The sequence below is a fragment of the Caretta caretta genome, chromosome 2 (assembly GCF_965140235.1).
Source record: "Caretta caretta isolate rCarCar2 chromosome 2, rCarCar1.hap1, whole genome shotgun sequence".
In the NCBI taxonomy this organism is placed as follows: Eukaryota; Metazoa; Chordata; order Testudines; family Cheloniidae; genus Caretta; species Caretta caretta.
The window spans coordinates 91,568,548-91,592,257 of record NC_134207.1 but is presented as its reverse complement, the minus strand read 5'-3'; the positions used below and the strand labels follow the sequence as shown (position 1 = coordinate 91,592,257).

The following is a 23,710-nucleotide window of genomic DNA, read 5'->3' as shown; positions in this document are numbered from 1 at the left end:
GCCCTCCGGGGGTCCTCTGGTTATTTCCACTTGATGCCTTCTTCAGCTGATGGACACTGGATTCTTAGGCTAGCACCTCCCTGATCATTCAGTTATCATAGAATATCAGAGTTGGAAGGGACCTCAGGAGGTCATCTAGTCCAACCCTCTGCTCAAAGCAGGACCAATTCCCAATTCTTGGCCCAGATCCCTAAATGGCCCCCTCAAGGATTGAACTCACAACCCTGGGTTTAGCAGGCCAATGCTCAAACCCCTGAGCTATCTCTCCTCCCAACACACCAAGCATCCACCCACATACATCCTCTATCTCTATTTTAATCACAAGTGTTAACAAAGCAAGAAGAATACAACAAAAGCGCGAGGAGTCTCTGGGTGCTGTTTCTGTTGTTAAAGAGTATTGCTTTGAGTCTCTCTCTGTGTGAGTAGTTGTTGTTACAAAGAATTGCTTTGAGAACAGACTTGGTCTTAGAATGTACTAACACAATTAGCAGCTTGCAAGTTTCACACAGAGGGTTTTTGGTACTGTTTCTCTCCAAGAGACCTCTTAATTAGTAATACCCTGGAATTTAAACTATGGGGAATCAAACTCATTTGTGATTTTAATACAGAACTTCTTTAATATGATCCAACACGTATAGTAGTTCAAAGGGAGAGAAACCAGTGGACACCTGGGGGATTTCCTGTATAGCAAACATTAGATACGGTAGAAGCGTAGCCCAGTCTTTTCTGTCCTGTGTTACCACCCTACGGATCATACTTTTAAGGGTACGGTTAAACCACTCGACCAGTTCATCTGTTTATGGATGGTAGACTGAGGTCCATATGGCCTGGATGCGGAGTAGGGCACAAAAGTCTTTCATTAATTTTGACATGAATGGGGTTCCTTGGTCTGTCAGGATCTCCTTAGGGATGCTCACTCTGGCAAAAACCTGGAGTAGTTCTTTTGCTATTGCCTTGGATGTGGGGGTTTCTTAAAGGAATGGCTTCTGGATACTGCATGGCGTAGTCAAGGATGACTAGTACGTTTTGGTGGCCCCGTGCTGATCTTTCCAGTGGGCCCACTATGTCCATTGCTATCCTCGTGAAAGGGACTTCAATAATAGGCAAAGGTATTAATGGGGCCCGCCAGTGAGGTTGGGGGCTATGCAACTGGCATTCAGGGAAGGAGGCACAATAATGCTAGACCTCTGCACGTATTCCTGGCCAATAAAACCTTCTTAGGACTCTATCCAGTGTCTTGTCTACTCCTAGATGTCCCCCAAATAGATGACTGTGAGCTAATTCTAGTACTGCCCTTGTGTGTTTCCGTGGGACTAAGAGTTGCTCTACTTCTTCCCCTCGTATTTGTGCTATCCTGTACAACAGATTGCGATTGAGCAGATAATATGGCCTTGGGCCTTTGGTCTTTCCTTCCACGGGTACGCCATTTACTTCCACTACCTCCTCCCTCACATTTGCATATAGTGGGTCATTGGCTTGGTCCTGCCCAGAATTCTCACATGCAGTACGAATCTGACCTAATTCCAGGGGCCCTGTTTCTACTCCACCCCCTGGGTTGCCCCTACTTGGGCTAGGAACCACCTCCAAGTCCTCACTGGCCTGAATTATCTCCTGGCCTCCTGAATGGGTTCACCTACCAACAAGGGAGGTTTTCTGGTTCTCTGCTAGAATCCTGGTCCTTAATCTTTTATCTGCCCTTCTTTCCCACCTACACTTTTGAGGTTTTCCAGGGGATGAGAATAACTCTGGGGAAAGTTCAGCAAACATTGGGGTGAAGCTATGTGTAGGTGCCTCCAGCTCAGCCCGGGGGTTGTTACCCTCCCCTGGCTCTACTGCGGGAGTAAGCTCTCAAACCCGGGGAAGTCCCTACCAATTAAGACAGGGTAGGGGAGCCTGAGGACCACCCCTGCAGTCACCCTGGTAGTATTCCCCTGGATCTCAATCCATACTGGGATTGTGGGGTGCTACGGTGGCTTGTATTAGGGCCTTGACCACGTCATCCATCTTAGGGACAGGAGGGTTTTGGCTAACCCTGGTTTAAGTCCCCAGCGCATAGATCCCACTGCTAACAACACATGTGGCAAATTGCTAGTTTGATGGGTCTCGTGCTTTCTCTTCTTGGGGAGGGTTCAGGGCACTGTTTCTCACCCCTGAACTGCGGTATTAACTGCCCCACTAGTGTCCTAGAGGACAGGAGTGGAGAGGGAGGGACCTGGGCACGCCCTCTACTCCAGGTCCCAGTCCAGGGACCCTAGGGATAGTGGTAAACCGCTTGAACTAGTGGTTCCTTCCCCTGGACTACTTCCCTCTCCTGCCCTTCAGCTCATGAGGCTTCCTGCCCTCCCTCTGCACAAACCAGGTGTCCCTTACCTAGGGTCTTGGCCTTCTTAGCCCACTGCAGTACTTCTCCAAACTGCTCTTTGCTCCAACACCAATCCATTCTGCTTCAACTCCTTCCCTTCTCTGATTGAAGCAGGGGGGTTTTATCAGGTGACTGGCTTCAGATGCTCTAATTGGCTTCAGGTGCTTTAATTAATCTATAGTAAACTTTCTTCTCTCTACAGGGAATAAGGCTCCCTTCTAATACTCTCCTGCTGCCCTCTGGTTATGCTGTATCACACAAGATATCAAAAATGTACAACTGTTTAAGATATACTTTATCATAGATTCATAGACTTTAAGGCAAGAAGGGACCATCATGATTTTCTAGTCTGACTTTCTGCTCACTGAAGGCCACAGAACCTCACCCACCCACTCCTTTAATAGGCTCATAACCTCTTACAAGACCTAGGGGTTACTGTGGACGAGAAGCTGGATATGAGTCAACAGTGTGCCCTTGTTGCCAAGAAGGCTAATGACATTTTAGGCTGTATAAGTAGGGGCACTGCTAGTAGATTGAGGGATGTGATTGTTCCCCTCTATTCGACATTGGTGAGGCCTCATCTGGAGTACTGTGTCCAGTTTTTGGCCACACACTACAAGAAGGATGTGGAAAAATTGGAAAGCGTCCAGCGGAGGGCAACAAAAATGATTAGGGGACTGGAACACATGACTTATGAGGAGAGGCTGAGGGAACTGGGATTGTTTAGTCTGCAGAAGAGAAGAATGAGGGGGGATTTGATAGCTGCTTTCAACTACCTGAAGGGAGGTTCCAAAGAGGATGGATCTAGACTGGTCTCAGTGGTAGCAGATGACAGAACAAGGAGTAATGGTCTCAAGTTGCAGTGGGGGAGGTTTAGGTTGGATATTAGGAAAAACTTTTTCACTAGGAGGGTGGTGAAGCACTGGAATGCATTACCTAGGGAGGTGATGGAATCTCCTTTGTTGGAGGTTTTTAAGGTCAGGCTTGACAAAGCCCTGGCTGGGATGATTTAGTTGGAGATTGGCCCTGCTTTGAGCAGGGGGTTGGACTAGATGACCTCCTGAGGTCCCTTCCAACTCTGATATTCTATGATTCTTGCCGAATTATGGAAGCCCTCAAATTTTGATGTAAACACTTCAAGTTATAGGAAGTCACCATGTACTCTAGTTCAAACCAGCAAGTGACCTGCACCTCATGCTGCAGAGGAGGGCAACCCCAAATATGGCCAACAGTTAGACTTTGAGCATGTAGACAAGACTCATCAGCTAGACACCTAGGAAAGAATTCTCTGTAGTAACAGAGCCCTCCCCATCTAGTGTCCCATCTTCAGCTGTTGAAGGTATTTGCTAATAGCAGTTGCAGAGGGGCAATATGCCATTGTAGGTAATCTCATCATACTATCCCTTCCATAAATGTATCAAACTAAGTCTTGAAACAAGTTAAATTTTTGGCCTTCATTACTCCCCTTGGAAGATGGCTCCAGAACTTCACTCCTCTGATGCTTTGAAACCTTCATCTAATTTCAAACCTAAAATTTATCAATGGCCAGTTTATATCCATTTGTTCTTGTGTCAACATTGGCCCTTAACTTAAATAACTATTCTCCCTCCCTGGTGTTTAGCCCTCATGTATTTATAGGCCAGCCAGCCTTCCTTTTGTTAGGCGAAACAAGCCAAGGTCCTTAAGTGTTCTCCTGTAAGGTAGGTTCTCCATTCCTCCGATCATCATACTCACCCTTCTCTGCACTTGTTCCACTTTGCATTCATCTTTCTTAAACATGGGAGATCAGAATTGCACACAGCATTCCAGATGAGATCTCACCAGCACCTTGTATAATGGTAATAACACTTCCTTGTCCCTACTGGAAATACCTCACCTGATGCATCCTAGGATTGCATTTTTCACAGCCACAGCACCTTTGTGGCTCATAATCATCCTGTGATTGACTTATACAGCCAGGTCTTTCTCCTCCTCCATTGCTTCAAACTGATGCATCCTCAGCTTATAGCAAAAATTCTTCTTATTAGGCCCTAAGTACATGACTTTGCACTATTAAAGTTCATCTCATTTCTATTACTCCAATTTTCAAGGTCATCCAAATCTTCTTGTAGAATATTCTGGTCCTCCTCCATTTGGCAATACCTCCCAAGTTTGTGTTATCTGCAGATTTTATTAAATCATTGTCAAGTTGTCTTGAGTGGCTCAGAGTGTGAGTAACAACCTCAGGGTACACTAAAGAACTGGGGTAAAAACCCCAAATTGACTGAGAGTTTTATGCTTAGATTTCACCAACCAAGTATCAAGTTTGAACCCCTCAGGTACTATAACAGCCTAACCATGCAGTCACAGATGGTCCCCTTACGTATTTCAGTTTATCTTGCCACAAGCTTGGCTTTGTGATAGATGGTCCCTTACACCAAAACATCACAACTATGTTTAAATTACTCCCGGACTTAAAGGACTAGTCGCTTACCCCTGGTCAACTGTACCTTAGCTCCTACCCCAAAGACAACGCTTGTAGCCCATCCTATAATAAACCAACTAAAGATTTATTAACTAAGTAAAGAAATGAGAGTTATTTAGAAGGTTAAAGCAGGTAACATGCAGATCAATGAGTTACAGTCTTATGTTCCAAAAGAGTAATAGCTTGCATATTACAGCAGCTTCTTTATATGTCCTTTAGGACTAATCCACATGGGGTACTCTTGCTTAGAAATCTTCCCCCTTCAGAATTCATGCAGCAGAGAGATAGTTCCTCTTGTCAGAGATTTTTATTGCCGTCTCCCAAAGTTCAAGATGATGGGATGAATCCATGTGCACATCTCCTCTTCGTGTGCTCGCGTGTAGATCAGCCAACAAAGTCTTTATCCTTTGATGTTTCAAAACAGCTCATTTGGTTTCAATGGGCTTTCTCGTGTCCAGGACCTAACACCTTCTGTAGGAAGCCAACCTTTACATCAATGGTACCCGAACTTTGAGATACACTCCCCCAAGCAGCATGGAGGGGCCCAGGCATGCCCCCACTGTGTGCGTGCGCACACAATGGAAAGCTTAGGAACAACAGCTTTACATTCATTAGTTTCTTTGTTTGAAGTTACAGAAGTTTACAATGCAAAAATCAATATGACCTTGTAACATGAGGTATAGTTGTTAAGTGAAATTAATATATTCAGCATCCTACAAGCATTTCATAAACTCATTTTTATAAATCTTACACCTATTTTAATAATACTAAACAGCCAGTTGAGCCAGACTGGTTTCCAGCTATGCATGTGGCAGTGTTCATTTGGGGCCTAGGGACCTTGGCATAAGCTGGCACCTGGTCTGCCAGCATCACAGTCCCATTTTGTGCACCAAAGGGTCATTAATGAAAATGTTAAATAAGACTGGGTCCAAGACCAATCCTTGAGGAACTCCACTAGTAACTTCCCTCTAGCCTGACAGTTCACCTTGCAGCATGACTGCTTGTAGTCTACCGTTTAACCAGTTCTTTGCTCACCTTTCAATTCATTAATCCCCATCATCTCTAATTTAATTAATAATTTCCCACATGGAACTGTAACAAATGCTTTACTGTAATCCAGGTACATTAGATCTATTGCATTTCCTTTGTCTAGAAAATTAGTTATCTTCTCAAAAAGAGAGCAGCATGGTCTGGCACAATCTACCATGTTGTATTTTATCCCAATTACCTTTTAGCTCTATGTCCTTAACTGCCCTCCCTTTCAAAATTTGTTTCAAGACTTTACATACAATTTAGGTCAAACTAATAGGTCTAATTTCCTGGCTCACTTTTTCCCTCCTTTCTTAAATATAGGTACTATATTTGCAATTTCAGTAATAAGGTATGACCCCTAAAATTTATGGATTCATTACCAATCCTTCTTATTGGGCTTCCAATTTCATGTGCCAGTTCCTTTAATATTCTTAGATGGAGATTATCTGGACCTCCCAATTTAGTATCATTAAGTGGTTTGAGTTTAGCTTCCACCTCAGATGTGTTCATGTCTACTGCCACACCCTTATTCCTATTCACCACCCTGCTACTGGCCCCAAGCTCTGTTACCCTTATTAAAAAGGGAGGAAAAGTATTCATTTAGGGCAATACCTAGATTTTTAGTCTCCACCCCATTCTCAGTGCCCTCCTTCCACACTCTGTAGTAAAAGGCTAAACAGTCCTTGGACTGAAGTCCCATTGTCTCCATTGGTTTGTTGTAGCCATCCCCACCTCAGAAGAAAGTTTTCAACCTCTTCTCTAGTATGCATTCAAAGGGATAGAGGGTACTTGCTCTTTCAGCCCTGGCACGCTACTGCCTCCAGGCAGACTGAAAAAGTCTTTTCCTGCAATAGAATTTTGACTATATGCATGTCATGATCTTAGGATAGAGTGGAACAAGGTATGATAAATACTGGATCACAGCAGGAAGGCAACACTATTTTAATTTTAATTCTTAAGGAGCCTCCTTGTTTTGCCTACAGAATATGAGCAGGAGCTGAGTGCAAAGGCTTGAGTACTTATGTGAAAATGCCTTTAAGTAACTAGACAGCATGACTGGAGGTATGTCAACAATTGAGTAAATCACCCACAGCTGATCCATGTCAGCTGACCTCCACTTGCAGGGCTCAGGCTGCACAGTTATAAAATTTCAGTGTAAATGAACATTTATAGCCTCACAGCTGGAGTCAGCTGACACGGGCCAGCTGTGGGTGTTTTACTGCCCTGTAGACATAACCTAAATCAAGTAATGCAAACCCACAGCAGACAGAAGGGCCACTGCAATGCGGGCAAGAGGAACAGCTAATGTGTTTGATAACTGTGACAAGTACCACAACATCCAGCTCCTTGAGTGTAACAAGTACACCTTAGGTAGGACTAGGAATGAACCTAGATTGATTATACTTTAAATTCTTAAACTAATGTGGTAGTAATACTAGCTTCACATCTGTGCTTACCCAGAGTGGAATGCTTTCACTTTGACTGGTTTTATCCATACTGATCAAAGCAGCATACCACCTTTCTATACAGTCTTTAACTGGACAATATTGCAGTTACCCCTCCTTGACTGTTGGCCCCCAAAGGAAAGCTATGCCTGTTACCACAGGGTAATATTTAGCATGGCTGTAATTTGGAAGATTGATAGGTTCCATATTTCTGTGTAGGGGGAGGTCAGTTTCCCCCTGTATCTACAGAAGGGTAGCATCTGAACATGGGGAATGACCTATGACAAATTCACAGAATGTCATAGTACCATAGCTATTAGAGAGGTCATGAACACAAGAAGCTTGAATTGATCCAATATTGGAAGGGTAAACCTACTGAGTTAGGAACTGCAGAATGTTAAGGTCTTACTCAGACCATTAATACCAACACAGCATTTCACACAGCATGCCAGCTAGTAATTAGTTACTGGATCTCATGGGACTGATTCTTTCCCTGTAGCTGTGCATGCTTGTATGGTTTCAGAGTAACAGCCGTGTTAGTCTGTATTCACAAAAAGAAAAGGAGGACTTGTGGCACCTTAGAGACTAACCAATTTATCTGAGGATGAGCTTTAGTGAGCTACAGCTCACTTCATTGGATGCATACTGGTCTGTGGGAGTCACAGCTTTAAGTCCCCTCTCTGTCTTTGCGAGGAATTTAAATCAGGATTTCCCACATTCTATGAAATTACTCTACCCACCAGGTACATGATATTCTGGTATGGGTGTGGATGCATGTCTCAATTTCTTCCATCCACACCCATACCAGAATATCATGTACCTGGTGGGTAGAGTAATTTCATAGAATGTGAGAAAAGCTTGTAGGGTGGCTGGTGTGCATCCTTAAAGATTGAATATTGGAACTTGTAGCCACTCTTGAGGAGGCCATTAGCAATGACAACTGCTAGAGGTACATCTTCTAGAATTGGTCTTTTAACAGTTTGCCATCATGGATCATTACAATTTAAGGAATCCAATAGCTTAAGGGCTAGTGTGTTGCTTCATAAAAGGTAATCATATACATAACTGTTACTGAAGATGCTAGTGTAGGTACTGCTTCTAGCTGTATTTAGAGAGGATGTTCTGCAAGTCCCGTGATCAAGAAATATGCTCCTAAATCTAAGTTAGGAATTTTAACTGTGCCTTTGAGGGTGCCTTAACAGATGGGACAAACTGCAATTTCAGTGAGGCTTATGAATCTCATTTTTTAGAAAGGAAGCTCGTAAGTATTCTAGGCATGACACTAAACCAGTTTATTCAATGCAGGACCGGGAATTGTAAATACTGAGCTAAGAAATGCAAGTTAGGTAAGTGATCAAGATGTAAATCTACAGTTTGTGCTGCATTAACTCACATTTTAGAAGCCACTACAGTTAGTGCATCAACCTATAGGGCTGTACCTACATTGGTATAGTTTCAGTATGCTTACAGGGCAATGCTTATACATATTAGCACTGTAATGCAAAAATTTGCATGCCAGACTTAAAAAAAGGTAAGGGCAGCTTTATTTCCACTACCTGTCTAATTAAACTAAATTAGTTTAAAGAGTTCACTGCACCAGATCCTATGGTACTGAAAAAAATGAAGTTATTTATTTACATTGATACAGAGTGAAACAGATACAATTCAGCTGGGGATTTGAGTACCAAGGGAGTGAACACTAATATGAACAGTACTGAGGACATAAAAGAAACTAAAAGCCACAGAATTCATTCAGAAGGTGCAACATGGTTGTTTACTCACAAGACAATTAAGTCTTGATCCATGCAGGGGAAATCTACCACTTGGTAGAGAAAGATTTCATGCTTCCATGTATACCTTTTCTTCATTTTGGATATCTGTGTAGTGGGGGAGGAACTTCTGTCCAATCCCCAGACATTAGACCTCTTTCCATTCACTGCATTAAAAAGACTCCGATCATATTTACAATTGTCACATCATTATCTTCCAAGCACAAGATCTGCAAGTGTGCCAAAGGACAAAAGGTTAGATTCATGTTTGTCCATTAAAGTGAACCTCTCATCTACTTTAATTTAAGACCATGAAGCCATCTTTAGAATTGTACAGGAGAATGTTTGGTGTGAAAAGGTGCAACTGATATTAGAAGTGAGACTGCTTGTTAGTGCTTTGAGTTTGTACACATGCCATCTTCCTCATCTTCACCCATCAGCTGCAACACATAAGATCCAGTGTAGAGAAGAAACTGCCCAGTTATTTGTGCCACATGGGACATAAATCGAAGCATTCTCCTAGAAGAGAAAAAAGTTAATGTCATTTCTAAAAGAAAGTCTTGGAATGCTGCATCATGTTTCAGGACACATAGGGTTCTTTCAGGATGAGTCACATTTAGAAGAATCCTCACATCCCATCCATTTCTAGCCATTGTTTGGCAACATACAGCAACATTACACCAGGGCCTGATTCTGCAGCCACTACATAGAACAGAGGTGGGCAAACTATGGCCTGTGGGCCACATCCAGCCCATGGGACCCTCCTGCCCAGGCCCTGAGCTCCTGGTCTGGGAGGCTAGCCCCTGGCCACTTCCCTGCTGTTCCCCCTCCCCTGTAGCCTCAGCTCACTGTGCAGCTGGTGCAATGCTCTGGGCAGTGAGCTCCTGGGGCAGCACAGCTGCAGCCTGACCCAGTGCTCTGTGGTGCATGACTGGCTCCAGTTGGGCACTGCGGCTGTGTGCTCCAGGCAGCACAGTAAGGGGGCAGGGAGAGGCTGCATAGAGGGCAAGGGAATTTGGGGTGGTGGTCAGAGGGTGGGGAACAGGGGGGTTGAATAGGGGCAGGGGTTCTGGGGAGGCAGTCAGGAAGGAGAGGAGGGTTGGATGAGGCAGGGGTCCTGCCCCTCCCCCCAATCAGGGAACAGGTGGATTGGATGGGGCAGGAGTCCCAGGGGGCTGTCAGAGGGAGAGAAGGGGGATTGGATAGGGGCAGGGACCAAGCCATGCCTGGCTGTTTGGGGAGGCACAGTCTCCCCAAATGGGCCCTCCATACAATTTCTAAAACCCAATGCAGACTTCACGCCAAAAAGTTTGCCCACCCCGACACAGAAGCAATTCCCACTTAGTGGGAAGGAAGCTGTTTGCATGTAGCAGAGTTAGGGCCTGCAAGAGAAACTTAAGTTATGCAGACAAAGCAGTTACTTGAGTTTTCAGCAGAACATTCCAAATACCCTTACTGGCATTGCCATGTTTCCATTAATGACTTCAGGTAATCAGGAAGTCAATTTGAGCCCTGCAGCATTAATCCATCTTACCTATTAGTATAGTACAAGGTGGGAAGTAAGGAGGAATGCTAGCTACAGAACCACCACTGACATGTCTATTAAAGTATTGACCAGGTCTTATACTTGAGCACTCACATTGGATTGTTTGGCTGCAGTGAACTTACGTATGTAATACTAATGGAGCTGAGACTCTTAAAGCTTTGTCCTCCCAATTCAGGAGTATTGCTTGTTACTGCTTACATTCCAGAGTGAATTAGTGGCTTGAAACATTCAGCTTTAGGCAGGCTCTAAGATCCAATACAAGACCCATAAAACTAAGGCAATGTGAGCACTAAGGTTTTAATCAAGACCCACAGGTTTTAGTGTAAGTTCCAGGAGTAGAGAAGATAAAGCTGAACATGTCATGACACTCTTGGTACATCAGCCTCCAGCCACTCAGAGTGACATTTTCTAAGAATGAGAAAACCAGGCCATCTAGACCAGGAACTACACTGAGTTCAGCTTTCTGTACCAGCTCTGTATATTTACAATCCTGCTTTTTCTCTCTAAAGCCAAATTAATCTTCTAGACTGAAGTACCTGGAAGTTACCCAAACTCACAGCTACAACTAAATATACTAGGAAGTAGAGAACAAGGGGAAGGGAACAAAGTACAGGAATAATCAGAGGGCTAGTCTGAAACTCAACCACCTCTCTATGAATGAGATCCTCCCCTCTCCACCAACAATTCCTTAGATAGATGTTGACCTAGTTCTTCCCTTCCTTGAAGTAAAGCCTCACTTCTTTCGGCAGCCTAGCTTTCCCATCCCCGAGTAAGGATGAATGCATGTGTGCTCGACTAGTACTCCCCACTTCTAGGATTCCTGTTTAATGCAGAAGGCAGATCCTTTTCTCCTACACTCCTCCCCCATTGCCTATGGGAAGTTCACTGTTCTCTCAATGAGAAGAGAATTTAGATTTTTTTTGCAGTCAGTAATTCACTCTACAGAGGTTGAATAAAGATCTCTCAGGGACTTGGCAGTGCTTTAAATACAACTCCTTTTTCATGACATGAAAGACACCTATTTGCTATAGCTTCAGTATGTTCTTTTCAATTAGTCTGCTGGGCTGGCCAAGTGACTATAGAACCAGGTGCAGCCTTCTTAAGCCTCTATGCAGCTGTGTCTTCCACATAGCAGCTGTTGTGAGACAACTGGCTGTGGGTGCAAGTGGCATTTTTAGCTGTGGAGGAGATTGTTATTTGTTGGTCTGGACATCTGATCCTTTCTTTGAAAAGACAATAAAAAAATCAGAAAATTCATCATGTTTGATGGCATGTGAGGGGCTCCCTGCCTGCCAAGTGAACATTTGGGAGGATTCAGTGTATGAAACTTCAGAATCAATAGAATGTTTTTCAAGGGACTATCTGAGACCCCAATGCAGAGTTTGTCTTCAGCTTGCAGCCACTTGGGATAGGCTCTTATCTTCCCTCCAGCTAGCCCTTTGCAGGAGGACTTACTTGCTTGTACTGGCCCTCAAATGGTCTTCTTATAATATAGCTATGCTTGTAGCAGGACTCCAGATACCTCAGCTATTTGCCTGCTGCTTTTTTCACTTCCTGTATCAGCTTCTCTCAGCAGCTGCAGCATGCTGGCAAGAGTTTGGAGGAACTGACACTTAAAATTCCCTCTTTAACAATGCAAGGTCCATTGTTAGAGTTCAAACCCATAACTGATAATTGAATTAAAGATTGGCACAAGACATTAGTCCCCACTTGTCACAAGGGGACAGCATTTAGTTCTGTTAAATGAAGTTCTGCACTCAGTTATCCATCCAGACCCATTGAAGTCAGAGCTGGGGAAGGGTCTAATACATGGCATAACTAGACCCTCATTTAAATCCAAGACTGAGAATCCAGACATTAAGGGATAGACTATCAGTCTATGCCAATTTTAGGCCAGTGTCTTGTTTAGACTCAATTTACATAGGATTTGAGGGGCCAGAACTTTGTCAGACAGGTGCAGCAAGGTGTGCTGTTTGCAATTTAGTATTTTAGAACTTTCATCTGAGTCAGTAAGCCATTGTCTTTTGAAGTCCTCACTTCAGTGATCTAGAATATCTTCATGTTCATGTAGTTTCAACCTGTAATGACTGAGCCTTCTACACTTGGACTGGCAGAGTAGATAGAATATTTGCTTCCATCTTCAACCAGGGAGTGTCAATTTATGACATTAAACAATATCTGCATTTCAGTATTTGAAGGGATACACTTAGCCTAAACTGCTCTGTAGCAGGGAAAGGCAGTTCACTTGAGAACCAAGGTATCAATCTTATTCCGATATGCAAAATCCACCTAAAGATAGTAAAAAGTTCACTTTATACCCCCCATTTCTCTATTTCCTCCATCCCCATCAGAAGGGGAAACTGATCTGGTTATGCAGAATGTGGGAAAAGCCTAAAGGTTACTGTTATTCAGTCCTTCATTTCACTACACTGAAGTAGTTTTGGTTTCAACAAAAGGAACTTGGCATCCTTCCCAACCAGTCAGCCTTCAACCACCAGTTACTGTACATGGACTGGTTTTGCTTATAACACTTCCATTTGTAATATCTTACTCTTGTGGTAAGGTTCTACTTTAAATTTCTGCCATGTAACCTTAGCTACATCAAAAAAATCATTGTAAAAAAAGCTAAGAATGGCTACTGCAGATTGCTGTGTCATGGGCAGGAAACAGTATAAAGATGCCTTTGCCTCTACCAGTTAATGCAGACATGGCTAACCAGTTAGCATCTTCATTGTGGGATCATTTAAAGTTCATGCTCCTTTGAGACCGGTTTTGGTTTATATTCCCCCAACTGACTAATAGGAATGCATACTTACCGCAGCACAGTCTTTGCTCCCATACATTTGATGTCATATGACACAGAGTAGATTTCATAGAAAGTAGCTCTAATGTTTAGACAGCCAATAAAATCCTTTGGATTCAGCTTGTACAAGTCCAGAGTAATGTTGGCTACCCCCATTTTCTTAGTCTGCTGTACAGCGGTGATATTTTCTCCCTGATTTTAAAGAGACAATTAGTTTTATACTATATCCAGTAGAGGCGAGAGCATAGTGAATATGCCTTAATGACACTAAATAATGCAGCTATTCTTTAGAGGTATTAAATGTTATTCCAATCTACATTATTGGTGAGGGACATGAATCCCAGTAGTGGTTACAAGGTATTTGTCACAAACTTGCAGCTTTCATCATGACTTCATTTAAGGCCTGATCAGGCCTGTGAGAGGACTCTCTAAAGTAACTAATCCTTCATATATTAATTGATACTCAACATTTCACATATGCAAAAATGGATTAACAAATGCAAAAAACAATGGATACTCCCTTCAAGTATCCATTGTTTTTTGCATTTGTTAATCCATTTTTGCATGTGTGAAATGTTACTTTTCTTTAGTCAGACTCGTCTCAAGATGACCTGAGAATCCTTGAACTATCAGGGCCAAATTCCACCAGGATTACAACACTAGTGACATGTTAAAGTTATTTAGAAAGCCAGCTGTATTGGCACAATGACACCAGTTTTGACATGAACAACCAGTAACTGAGAAGAGACTGCTTTACATGGACTGCTGCAGCAAACAGACAAATATTTTAAAGTAATCAGGAGTCCATATGCCCAGTGTTTACCTTAAAAGGGAGTTTGCCCAGCTGCATGGTGACAGGCTTTGGAATAGCACCTGGGAATTGGGTGGTTGGTGATTTGTGGACCTAGTCTTTATGACTAGGATTTGAAGTAACCCCCAAGTAGTTAATAAATCACTGGAAGGAACCACTATGATGATAGTTAGAATAGACCCAGAACAGCACTAAGTTGTATTTAAGCAAACTTAGAGGGAGAACAAGGATAGTTGTTAGAAAGCAAGCACCTTCAACTGCTAAATCCTGACCTCCTCCCAGGTTGCCTACCAAGTGACAGTGAAAAGCTGCTCATGCTTTCTCCCTGCCCCACTTTAAGATATTGTCATTGAGAAGTGTTTACAGCAGTCCAATGCTCTAGGGGGACATCTAGTGGATATATCCTGTATCTCACTCAATGAGAATTTTACTCTCATTAGTGCTTTTGGAATGCTTTGTACATCACTTATCACTATTTTTAACAAACAAAGATTGCTTGGAGCAGCTTTGCAATTTTATCTAGTAAGTAGTGTACAGGAAAGGCTAAGATACAAATTACTAGGGTACTTGGCCTCAATAATGTTTACACTAGACTGATCTGCATTTGTTTTTGCTTTGACAGTCCACAGTAAATGCTTAGGGTTTGGCTCCCTTTCACAAGGATGAATTTTAAACACTTGAAGCTATGTTTTACAAATACTCTTGCAGCATGCTCATTACCTAGTTCCCATGCCCTTTGTAGCTTTAAGTTGAGGATGCTGGCAGATGGTATATGACTAAGTCATGTTCCTCATTTGAGTTATTTTGCAACTCTACATAGATCACTGGAGTCTGAATCAGAAATATAGGGCTAGAAGTGACCTCGAACTCAAGTCGAACTTGCTGTGCTGGCGGCAGGTCCAAGTAAACCAGACCACTCTTGACAGGGGTTTGTCCAACCTCTCCATAAAAACTTCCAGTGATGAGGGTTCCACAACTTTCCTTGGAAACCTATTCCAGAGCTTAATTACCCTTATAGCTGTTAGAAAGCCCTTTCTAACAAACTTTGATTTCCCTTGCTGCTGATTACTGAAGGTAGGACAAGAAGTAGTGAGCCTAGACATAGAAAATATTGATCCCCAGCCTCTTTATAAACAGCCCTTAATGTACTTGAAGACTTACCAGGTTTCTCCTTGGTCTCCCCCCCTACCCCAAACTAAATATACCCAGTTTTTAGCCTCTTAAAAAAAAAAGACCTTTTTATTGCTCTCCTCTGGACTCTCCAATTCATAAACTTTTCCTAGAAATGTGGGGGCTTCTCTATTAATTTATGCACATTACGCTTGTTCAATTGCTGCAAGGGTAGTTGGACTATGGACCCAGGCCAAAAGGGGTATTGTGGAAGGAACTAATCAAGAACCACCACAATAACTGCAGACAGGGTACTTCTGAGGAGAACACTTCTAGGAAGATTAAGAAAACAATGTCTGGGCTATTAGTTAAGGGAGCACCTGCCAGAGATGAAGCCTAAGATCAAAGGCACACTAAACAGTAAGTCCCACTTTTGAGAGAAAGGAGAATTGGTCAGAGGAAATTTGAAAACATTAGGTCTACCTGGCTAACATCAAGAGGATGGTGAGCTCTAGGTAGATAAGCCTGTGTAGGCAATTTCAAAACCTGTTTTATGCTAGGTTATGTTCCTTCTGTTAAGGATGACATTGTTTTGAAAAGGCTGTCTGGTCACTGTGGACTACTGCCCAGTCCCTGCTGTTCTGCTCCTTGGAAGCTGTGTCTGTCATGTGTACACAGGAGCCTGCAACCTAGGTCCTAGTCTAAGAGAGGTGACAATTTAAGGCTTGTCATCCATGGGCAGTCAGAGACGACAGTGGTACTGCTAGCCTTTGTCACTTGACAAGCACAAGCAATTTGTTTTTCTGGGGAGACAGTTGTCATTTAACAGAAGGGCCATTAGAGAAATGACCTAATCTCTTATTTGCATTATGGAGATCAGAACTATTCCCACATGTGACTGAAGGTCCCCAGTTTGTACCCAAGGGAAGGAGTGTCCCAAAAAACCCCCAAACCACTAGATAAACCAGGCACATTCATCTTAAAATGCTCTTATGCCAAGAAAAAAGTCTAGACATCTGTTTTTCTATTTCATAATTATGTTTTGATGGCACACTTTAGCCCTGCACATGGAGTAATACAGAAATATTTTTTCTAATTTAGTTAGCTCTACTGAGTATCTAATGTGCTCAGAATATAGAGTTTTACACTTCTGTTTCAGATTATGCTGTAATCATGCCTTGGCTTTTCCTTTAAAGTAAACTGCCTAGAGGAAAAGCCATGCTTTTGATAAAAAACCAAAGTCTGTTTTGCTTGATGTAAAAAAATATTGGTGTTTAGTTTCTCTCTAGTCAAGGAGGACTAGTCATATTTCCACAATATAGGAGACACTTGAGCAAAAAAGGGATTTTTGTTTTGGTTCTTGTAGATGCCTGTTACATGTTTAATTCTAATTTATGTTAGGTTTTTGTAATGGGTTTTCTGCCTGTTCAGCTGAGGGTCAGAAGAACTCCCTACTTCTAGTCCTCTGGAAAGACTATGCATTCTTAGCATAGTAAGCAGGTTTTGGTTTTGATACCCCAGCCTTCTTTGAAGGCAATTTTCCTCCCATTCCTCCACCACTCCCACCCCTTGCCCCACTGCCAGCTGCCACAATTCTCCTTAAGCCAAAGGTGATCTGTAAAAGTTACAAAAAAGTTAACACTTTACTTGTGTCCATTTCTGTCCTTTTTCTAGAAGGAGGAAGTGTGTATTATCTCCCAGAGATTGAAAGAACTCTTCAGTATCCACAACTGTGCCATCTTCCTCCAAAACTAGAGTAATCAGTCCAGCAGTAATCAGCAAGGCATCTAGGGCCTACAATAAAAAAAAATAGTAGATGGATCTAATTCAGAATGCATCTGCTTTAAGTTAATTCCTTCTGTCTAGTTAACATTTAAGGACAACTACTCATTCGTGGAGTAGTTCTAACACCAAAAGAAGGTACTGACTTGCTTCTGTTTTACCTATAAAGATCAGTTCCAACTTCCACACCAAGGAAGAGTTGTGGCATCTGCACTGTACATATGGTCCTGTACTCTGCAAAGTAGTTACTCTTTTCTTCCCTCACTCCCTAATCAAGTTGCTGTGAAAGTGCACAGAACTTCCAGAGTATCTGGATCTCATGGTAATGTAAGCAGGCTTTGATACTGTATTTAAATACAAAGGGTTAATTCTAAAAAGGAGGAATCCAACTAGACGTCATTAAGTATAGCTCCACAAGCAGTCTAGTTGAATCTTTCAGAGCAAGACTCCCATCATTTTAGTTTAGAGACAGTATTTCCAGTATCTCCTTCTGTTGAAGGACTACACTATGTTTCAATGAAGGGTCATCCTGCATTTGACACTAAATATCCCATATACATCTCTAAAAAGCCATGGTATTTATCTTAGACTCCAATTCACCAGGTTTTTGAGGCTCTGAATTCTGAAATAAGTTCAGTCATGAAGTAAGTTTTGCTCTCATACAGAGTTGAGACCAGAAGGCCTAGGTATTATGTTCTTACTGACAAGTAGTTTTAAGTCTCAACCAAGCGTTTGATATACCTTGCTAATAAACTCCTGCAGGCTGCTTGCAACAACTCCTTTCCGACTGCTGCGGTCATGATTTGATACACGGAAAGGTCGGGCTGCAGGTAAGAGAGGAGGGAATAGGGTCTGTCGTGTCACCGACCCCACAGATGTTCCCATTGATACCAGAGATCTAAAAAACAGTTTCATTTTAATTAAAACAAAACACTGAGATTAGTCATTGTGATGTATACATTCACTATATAATGCTCATATGTAGTTCTCACAGGCCAGTTGAGACCAGATTAAGTTATTTAAGAAGTTCAAAGACCAAAGTTGTTTCAATAAAACTAGAGTATTTGCTTTCTTCCTGGCAAGATAATGGTTTTCAGTTTTAGAACTGTACAGATATTTGGGACCAACTTGGCCAGGTCACCACTGGTCACAGTCTTGCTTACAACAACTTTGACCTTCTTTAATAGGATATTGCAGCATTTCTCACACTGGGATCTGTGGACCCCTGGGGTCCTCAAGTGTACCCTGGGGTCTACAGGCCCCACTGATTAACTCCTCCCCCTCCCTGCACACTAAAAGTCCAGCGGGGCAAAGGCAGGCTTCCTACCTGCCCTGGCTCCACGCTGCTCCGGGAAGCGGATGGCACATCCCTTAGGCCCCGGGGGTCTCCTCACTTAGAGCAGCTACCTTTCCAACTTAGTTTACTTCAGCACCACTGTTTATCTTACAGATAATTAAACTGATCTTTCATTTGGCTGGTTCATTTGAATGCCTCCCAATAGCTGTATGAAAGGAAGTTCATTAGAAAAGCCAGTTTTATTCTAGTAAATTGTAGCGCATACACGGCTGTGGGTCCCATCAACAGTGCCCCTGCATCCACCTGCTATGAGGCAGGGATTCACCTGGATAACTTCCATTATTACGCCACCAAAGCACTGGGAGTTCACATGCCTGTTGCAAGTGGCAAGCTAGCTAGCAGTAGCTATTTTAAGATGAGCCATTACTTCTTTGCAGCATTGGCTTTGTCAAGATTTGGAAGTCTGCCATGATGCAGCAAGTTAGATGCTTCAAGTAGCTTAGACATTGGAATGACTATTTTGAATACTAGTGTGCGATTTGATGCAATTATTTGGCTGAAATTAGATTTGCTTGAAATTAGATTTGGTATAGTGAGTATGATAAGATCTTCCCTAAGCCCATTTAATTCAGCTGAGGCTGCATGGACTAAGTTTGTTGGTCTGAAAGTCAGAGATTGCTAGTTTTGACTATCAAGTTATGTTTTGGTTCTAGTTCCTGATAAGTGCCTGTCACAGGTTTAATTCTGGCCAGACATTTCCTTCACTGTCTACTGGCTTTGTTCTTCATAATCAGCAACATATTCTTAGTTTGAGATTCACTTAATTCAATAAGTATTCTTTTGATTAATTTTTATTCCATGTGTAGTTTAAGCCATTGCTTTCTGGATTGTTTTTCCTGCTGAAGAGCAAATTCAGCACATGAGGTACTAGGCACTACTAATGATCAGATACAGTGCAAAATGAAATTTTGTAAGTTTCCCTGCCATACCAGTGTGCACTTCAACCCTGATTTGAAGTTTTCCCTGGGGTGAATGGGAATTTTTCTGCCCAGTTACCAAGAATTACAGTACAGTTAAGTTTCTGTAATGTAGGTATTTGCTCTTGATCTTATGCCTAGTGACAAATGTGTTGCACAGCCCACAAGTGATCAGTTTTTACCTTTTGAATGCTAGCAATATGGACTAGATTTGGACCAGTAGCATACAACGAAGAAGTTTCATATCCCATCATCAAGCTTAAGGCCCCAATAGTAGGGAGCTGTCTGAAGCTTTTTCAGACAACAGGAAGCATACATCACTTTTATATAAAAGTTACTTTGCCAGTACAGTACTTGATCTGAAAGACTCAACAAGCCCAGGTGGAACAGTGGGGGTTGGAGGCTATTAAGTGTGTCAGTTTACTTTCTATCACTAAGCTGAATTAGATCTTGTGAAGTCTTATTTTGCCAAAAAGGGAATTTGTTCAGGCAGAAGACAAAGCATAAGAAAAAAGCACAGGGCCAAGGCAAACATGATGTATCAATAAGTTACTGACAGGACAAGGAAGCATCATGTGGGCTTTTAGGTTTAGGATTCAGAGCCAAGTAAGAGCTTGGGTTCAGGTTAAACAGCTCAAGAGCTGAGCTTACATGATTTCTGCAATCTTGTGCTGCTATTTGTCCAATTTTGGCACCCAAATCCTCCAGTAGTATCAAGATGTAGTGCCCAGTTTTGAATCCAACATGGAAACAAAGCCATAGGATCACATTAAGATGTACGATTGTGATTAGAATGACTTTTGTGATGTGAATGGGTTCAGAATTGAAGTTCCCTTGTACTCTCTAGTACTACCATCAGTCACTGTTTCCATCTATACCTGCATCCATTTATAGCAAGACTGTCATCGTAATATTTAACCTGAAACTGTTTCTGCCTGTTCAAGTAGCTGAGAACTCTGGGTTCTCAGTTGGTAGAGCAAACAGGATTCTTAGTGATAGGAGCATCAGTGATTGCTTGCCTTTTTACCTATTTGGACACCAGATCCAACCCTTACATGTCTATAGCGACTACAGCCAAGGACTTTTAGATATACTAATCCAGATCCTTGGAACCCAGTCTGGCTGCTTTATACTGTAGCAATTAGAAAGCAGCCTTTGAAGCAGACAAGTGGATTCCTGATGCAAGGGAATCCTCAGGTGGCTTGGCGTCACCGCAAGACTTGGTACCCCACAATCTACTGTGGAAAGAAAAAGTGAAAGCCAAGACAGAAAAATGGTGCAACAATAGCAAGAAATGCTAATTACATTTAATAGCTTCATTAGTAAGTTAAACAGGCCCACATCTGTTTTATTATTAAGCTACAAAGGGTATGTTTTAGGGAGGCAGAGTACAGGTATTTTACCCTGTCTAGGCAGTAATACCAGTTCCAGGGCATAGAAGAGTTTTCTACAAAGGTACACAACCATCATCCTCAAACTTTAGTAAAGCGCCTGACTTGGTGTTAGAGCCACATTAGAAGTTCTTCATTTTTGAAGTAGGAACTTGCACATAGTATTCCAAACACTTGTTTTTAGAATGGAGACATGTAGGATCCATGAATTCAGCTACTTTTCAGTGGGCGGTACTTTACAATGAACTCTGTGCACACTGTTGGCTGCAAAGCTTGAGACAGCCTGCAGACAACGTACAGGGTGTCATGCATGGTTGTCTAAGTGATATGGTGCAACAGCCTTCAGTCATACTCAGGAGTCACAAGTTACACAACACCAATCTATAGCCTGTTTGTGACCTTTAGATTAGAGTAAATTGACTACCCTTAGCGTCAGGGGAGTGAATCAGCTAAAAGTGATGCAGTTAATGTTTCAGGGAGGATATGTGCTATTAGCATTTCCTCAGACTACGTGTTTTAGAATTTTATCATTCACAGAACTAGAAGTGAAAGAATGACTGGAATAGCTAATTTAGATTCATTAGAATGTGCAAGATGAAGACAGAAACTATACAAATTTAAGACTGCTCCATAGTGAGAACGGTCTTTTTAGACACACTGAATAGCTGCAACATTGACTTAAGACTTAAGTCATACCTTAAATTTAATGATTGACTCATGAGCCTTACACTTTCTTGGCATGATATCTAGTTTAGTACAGTGGTTTTAATTTTTTTTCCCTGGGGACCCAGTTGAAGAACACTGTTGATGCCCACGACCCAACGGAGCTGGGGATGAGGGGTTTGGGGATGTGGGAGGGGCTCGGGGATGGAGCAGAGGGTTGGAGTGCAAGGGTGAGGGCCACAGGGTGGGGCCAGGAATGAGGGGTTCAGAGCTCTGTGCTGGGGCCAGAGATGAGGAGTTTGGGTTGCAGGAAGAGGTTCTGGGTTTGGCGGGCTCAGAGTTGGGGTAGGGGTGCAGGCAGAGATTTGCCTCCAGCAGCTCCTGGTCAGCAGCACAGCCGGGGTGCACCGAGGACTGCTCTGCACCCCAGAAGTGGCCGGCAGCAGGTCTGGCTCTAGGTGGAGGCATCTGACTCTTGCCCACCGGCGCCGACCTCCCCCCATTCCCATTGGCCGGGAACCAGCCAATTGAAGTGCTGGGCTGGTGTTTGGGGTGCGGGAAGCACGTGGGGCTCTGTGGTCCCCCTGCCTGTAAGCCAGACCTGCTGCTGGCCACTTGCAGGGCGCAGCACGGTGTTGGAAAAGGTAGGCACTAGCCTGCCTTAGCTGGCCAGCACTGCTGATGCGATGTTTAATGTCTCCCTTGGCGGTGCTGACCAGACTAAGGCAACCCAGTGCTGCGTGGCGACCCACGGATTGAAAAACACTGGTTTAGTATATACTATGGTGCAGCAGATGTACCATTTGCTAGTTTTACTGCCGCAACATTGTACAAGCTATTTAGTGTCCTGTATTTAATTAAATCAAAGTAACTTGTTTACTTGATACTATCTTTTAGAAGATCTCAGTGTTCAAGATGCAAGTCTTAGGAAATGAAGACTTGAATCAAACTCCAGAACGCCAAAGCTCATAATTAAGCCAGTGGGAGTTTCACTTGCCAATGCTTTAGAACACAAGACCAACCACAATTCTGTCTAGTCTTTAAGATTATCATCTTGTTTTCTTTCAGTCTCAGTTTTCAAACAGTTGAGATGTAATAGTAGTGTACACAGTTGCTCCTGAAGCAACGGAGCAAACGGTACTGCTGCTGTCGTACCCGTACTATGGCTGAGAGCCACGGTCTAAAAATAGTTTGACCTCTGTTGAGAGGCTTTCATCCACTTCTTTGTTCTTTAACAAAGAAGTGGATGAAAGGAGACACTAGGAAGAGTTTCCTTTCGGGTATGACGGACGTGCAACTACGTTGTGATTCCCGGTCATACGGAAACGGCTAATCCACGACCATCTCTGCTGAAACGAGAGTTTCAGAGGAAGCAAGATGCCCAGGTCGGATGCACGGGGTTTTCAGCAGGTAAAGTCCTCCCGACAAGGCACGGCAGCTTTTGCTTTAAGCCAGACGGTGCGGGAGCTAGGGGTCTCCCCAGGAGGCCCGGCAACACCTGCGAGTTACATTTGCAACAGGAGCTATTAGCGAAAGGTTTCGAGTGAGCCAGAGAGCCCCGGCTGCGGGATCAGGTCAGGGCGAAGCGGGTTGCTCGGCGGCTCCACGGGCGGAGCCCCGGCAGCACCATATGGGCGGGAAGCCGCCTCCCCCGGGGTTTGCATCCAGCCTCAGCTTCCCCGCTGCGCCTCGGGCCGGTGCCCCCGGGGACACGCGCACACGCGCGCGCTCACTCACCGCACCAGGGCGCCGGCGTAGTCCCGAGCGCTCTCCATGCCGAGCCGGGCGCCGCGCCAGCAACCAGCAACCCGGGAACCGCCCGCCGCCGCCGCTACTTATCTTTGGCCGGGGCGCGGCCCCGCCCCCGCCCCCGCCCCCGCCCCCGCCCGAGCGAACCCACTCCCGGGAAGCCACGCCCACTCCCCCCATGCTCAGCCGCGCCCACTCCCAGTGCCCGCCTGGCGCGGGGCGGAGGGGCGGGGGTGCTGGGTTTGCATGAGCCCGGGCGTGAGGGATGGGGTCAGAGGCGGGAGGGGTAATGGGGGGGGGCTGAGGAGAAGGTTTAAGGTAGAGGGAAGGGTCAGAGAGTGCGTATTGGGGTGGGGGAGGGATCAGGGGAAGAAGTGGGTGGGGTGGGGTGAAGTGGAGGGGCAGGGACCAAATAAAACCATTTATTGGCAGGCTGCAGCCCCCTGGCTGGTGCGAGAGTTCAAACGACACGGGCTGTTTCTCAGAGCAGGCGGCTGGATGCACCAGGC

The 23,710-nt window shown here is 43.8% G+C and overlaps 1 protein-coding gene across 1 annotated transcript; it reads right to left on the bottom strand.

Moving 5' to 3' along the window:
• Nucleotides 1-8,580: 8,580 nt before the first annotated feature.
• On the bottom strand, nucleotides 8,581-23,312 carry CIDEA (cell death inducing DFFA like effector a). The gene is made up of 5 exons (XM_048840243.2): nucleotides 23,190-23,312; nucleotides 17,866-18,022; nucleotides 16,990-17,136; nucleotides 13,435-13,613; nucleotides 8,581-9,591 (listed from the first exon to the last, which is right to left on the bottom strand). The coding sequence occupies exons 1-5, from the start codon at nucleotides 23,225-23,227 to the stop codon at nucleotides 9,462-9,464; spliced, it is 651 nt and encodes a 216-aa protein (XP_048696200.1). The 5' UTR covers nucleotides 23,228-23,312; the 3' UTR covers nucleotides 8,581-9,461.
• Between the last annotated feature and the right edge of the window lie 398 nt (nucleotides 23,313-23,710).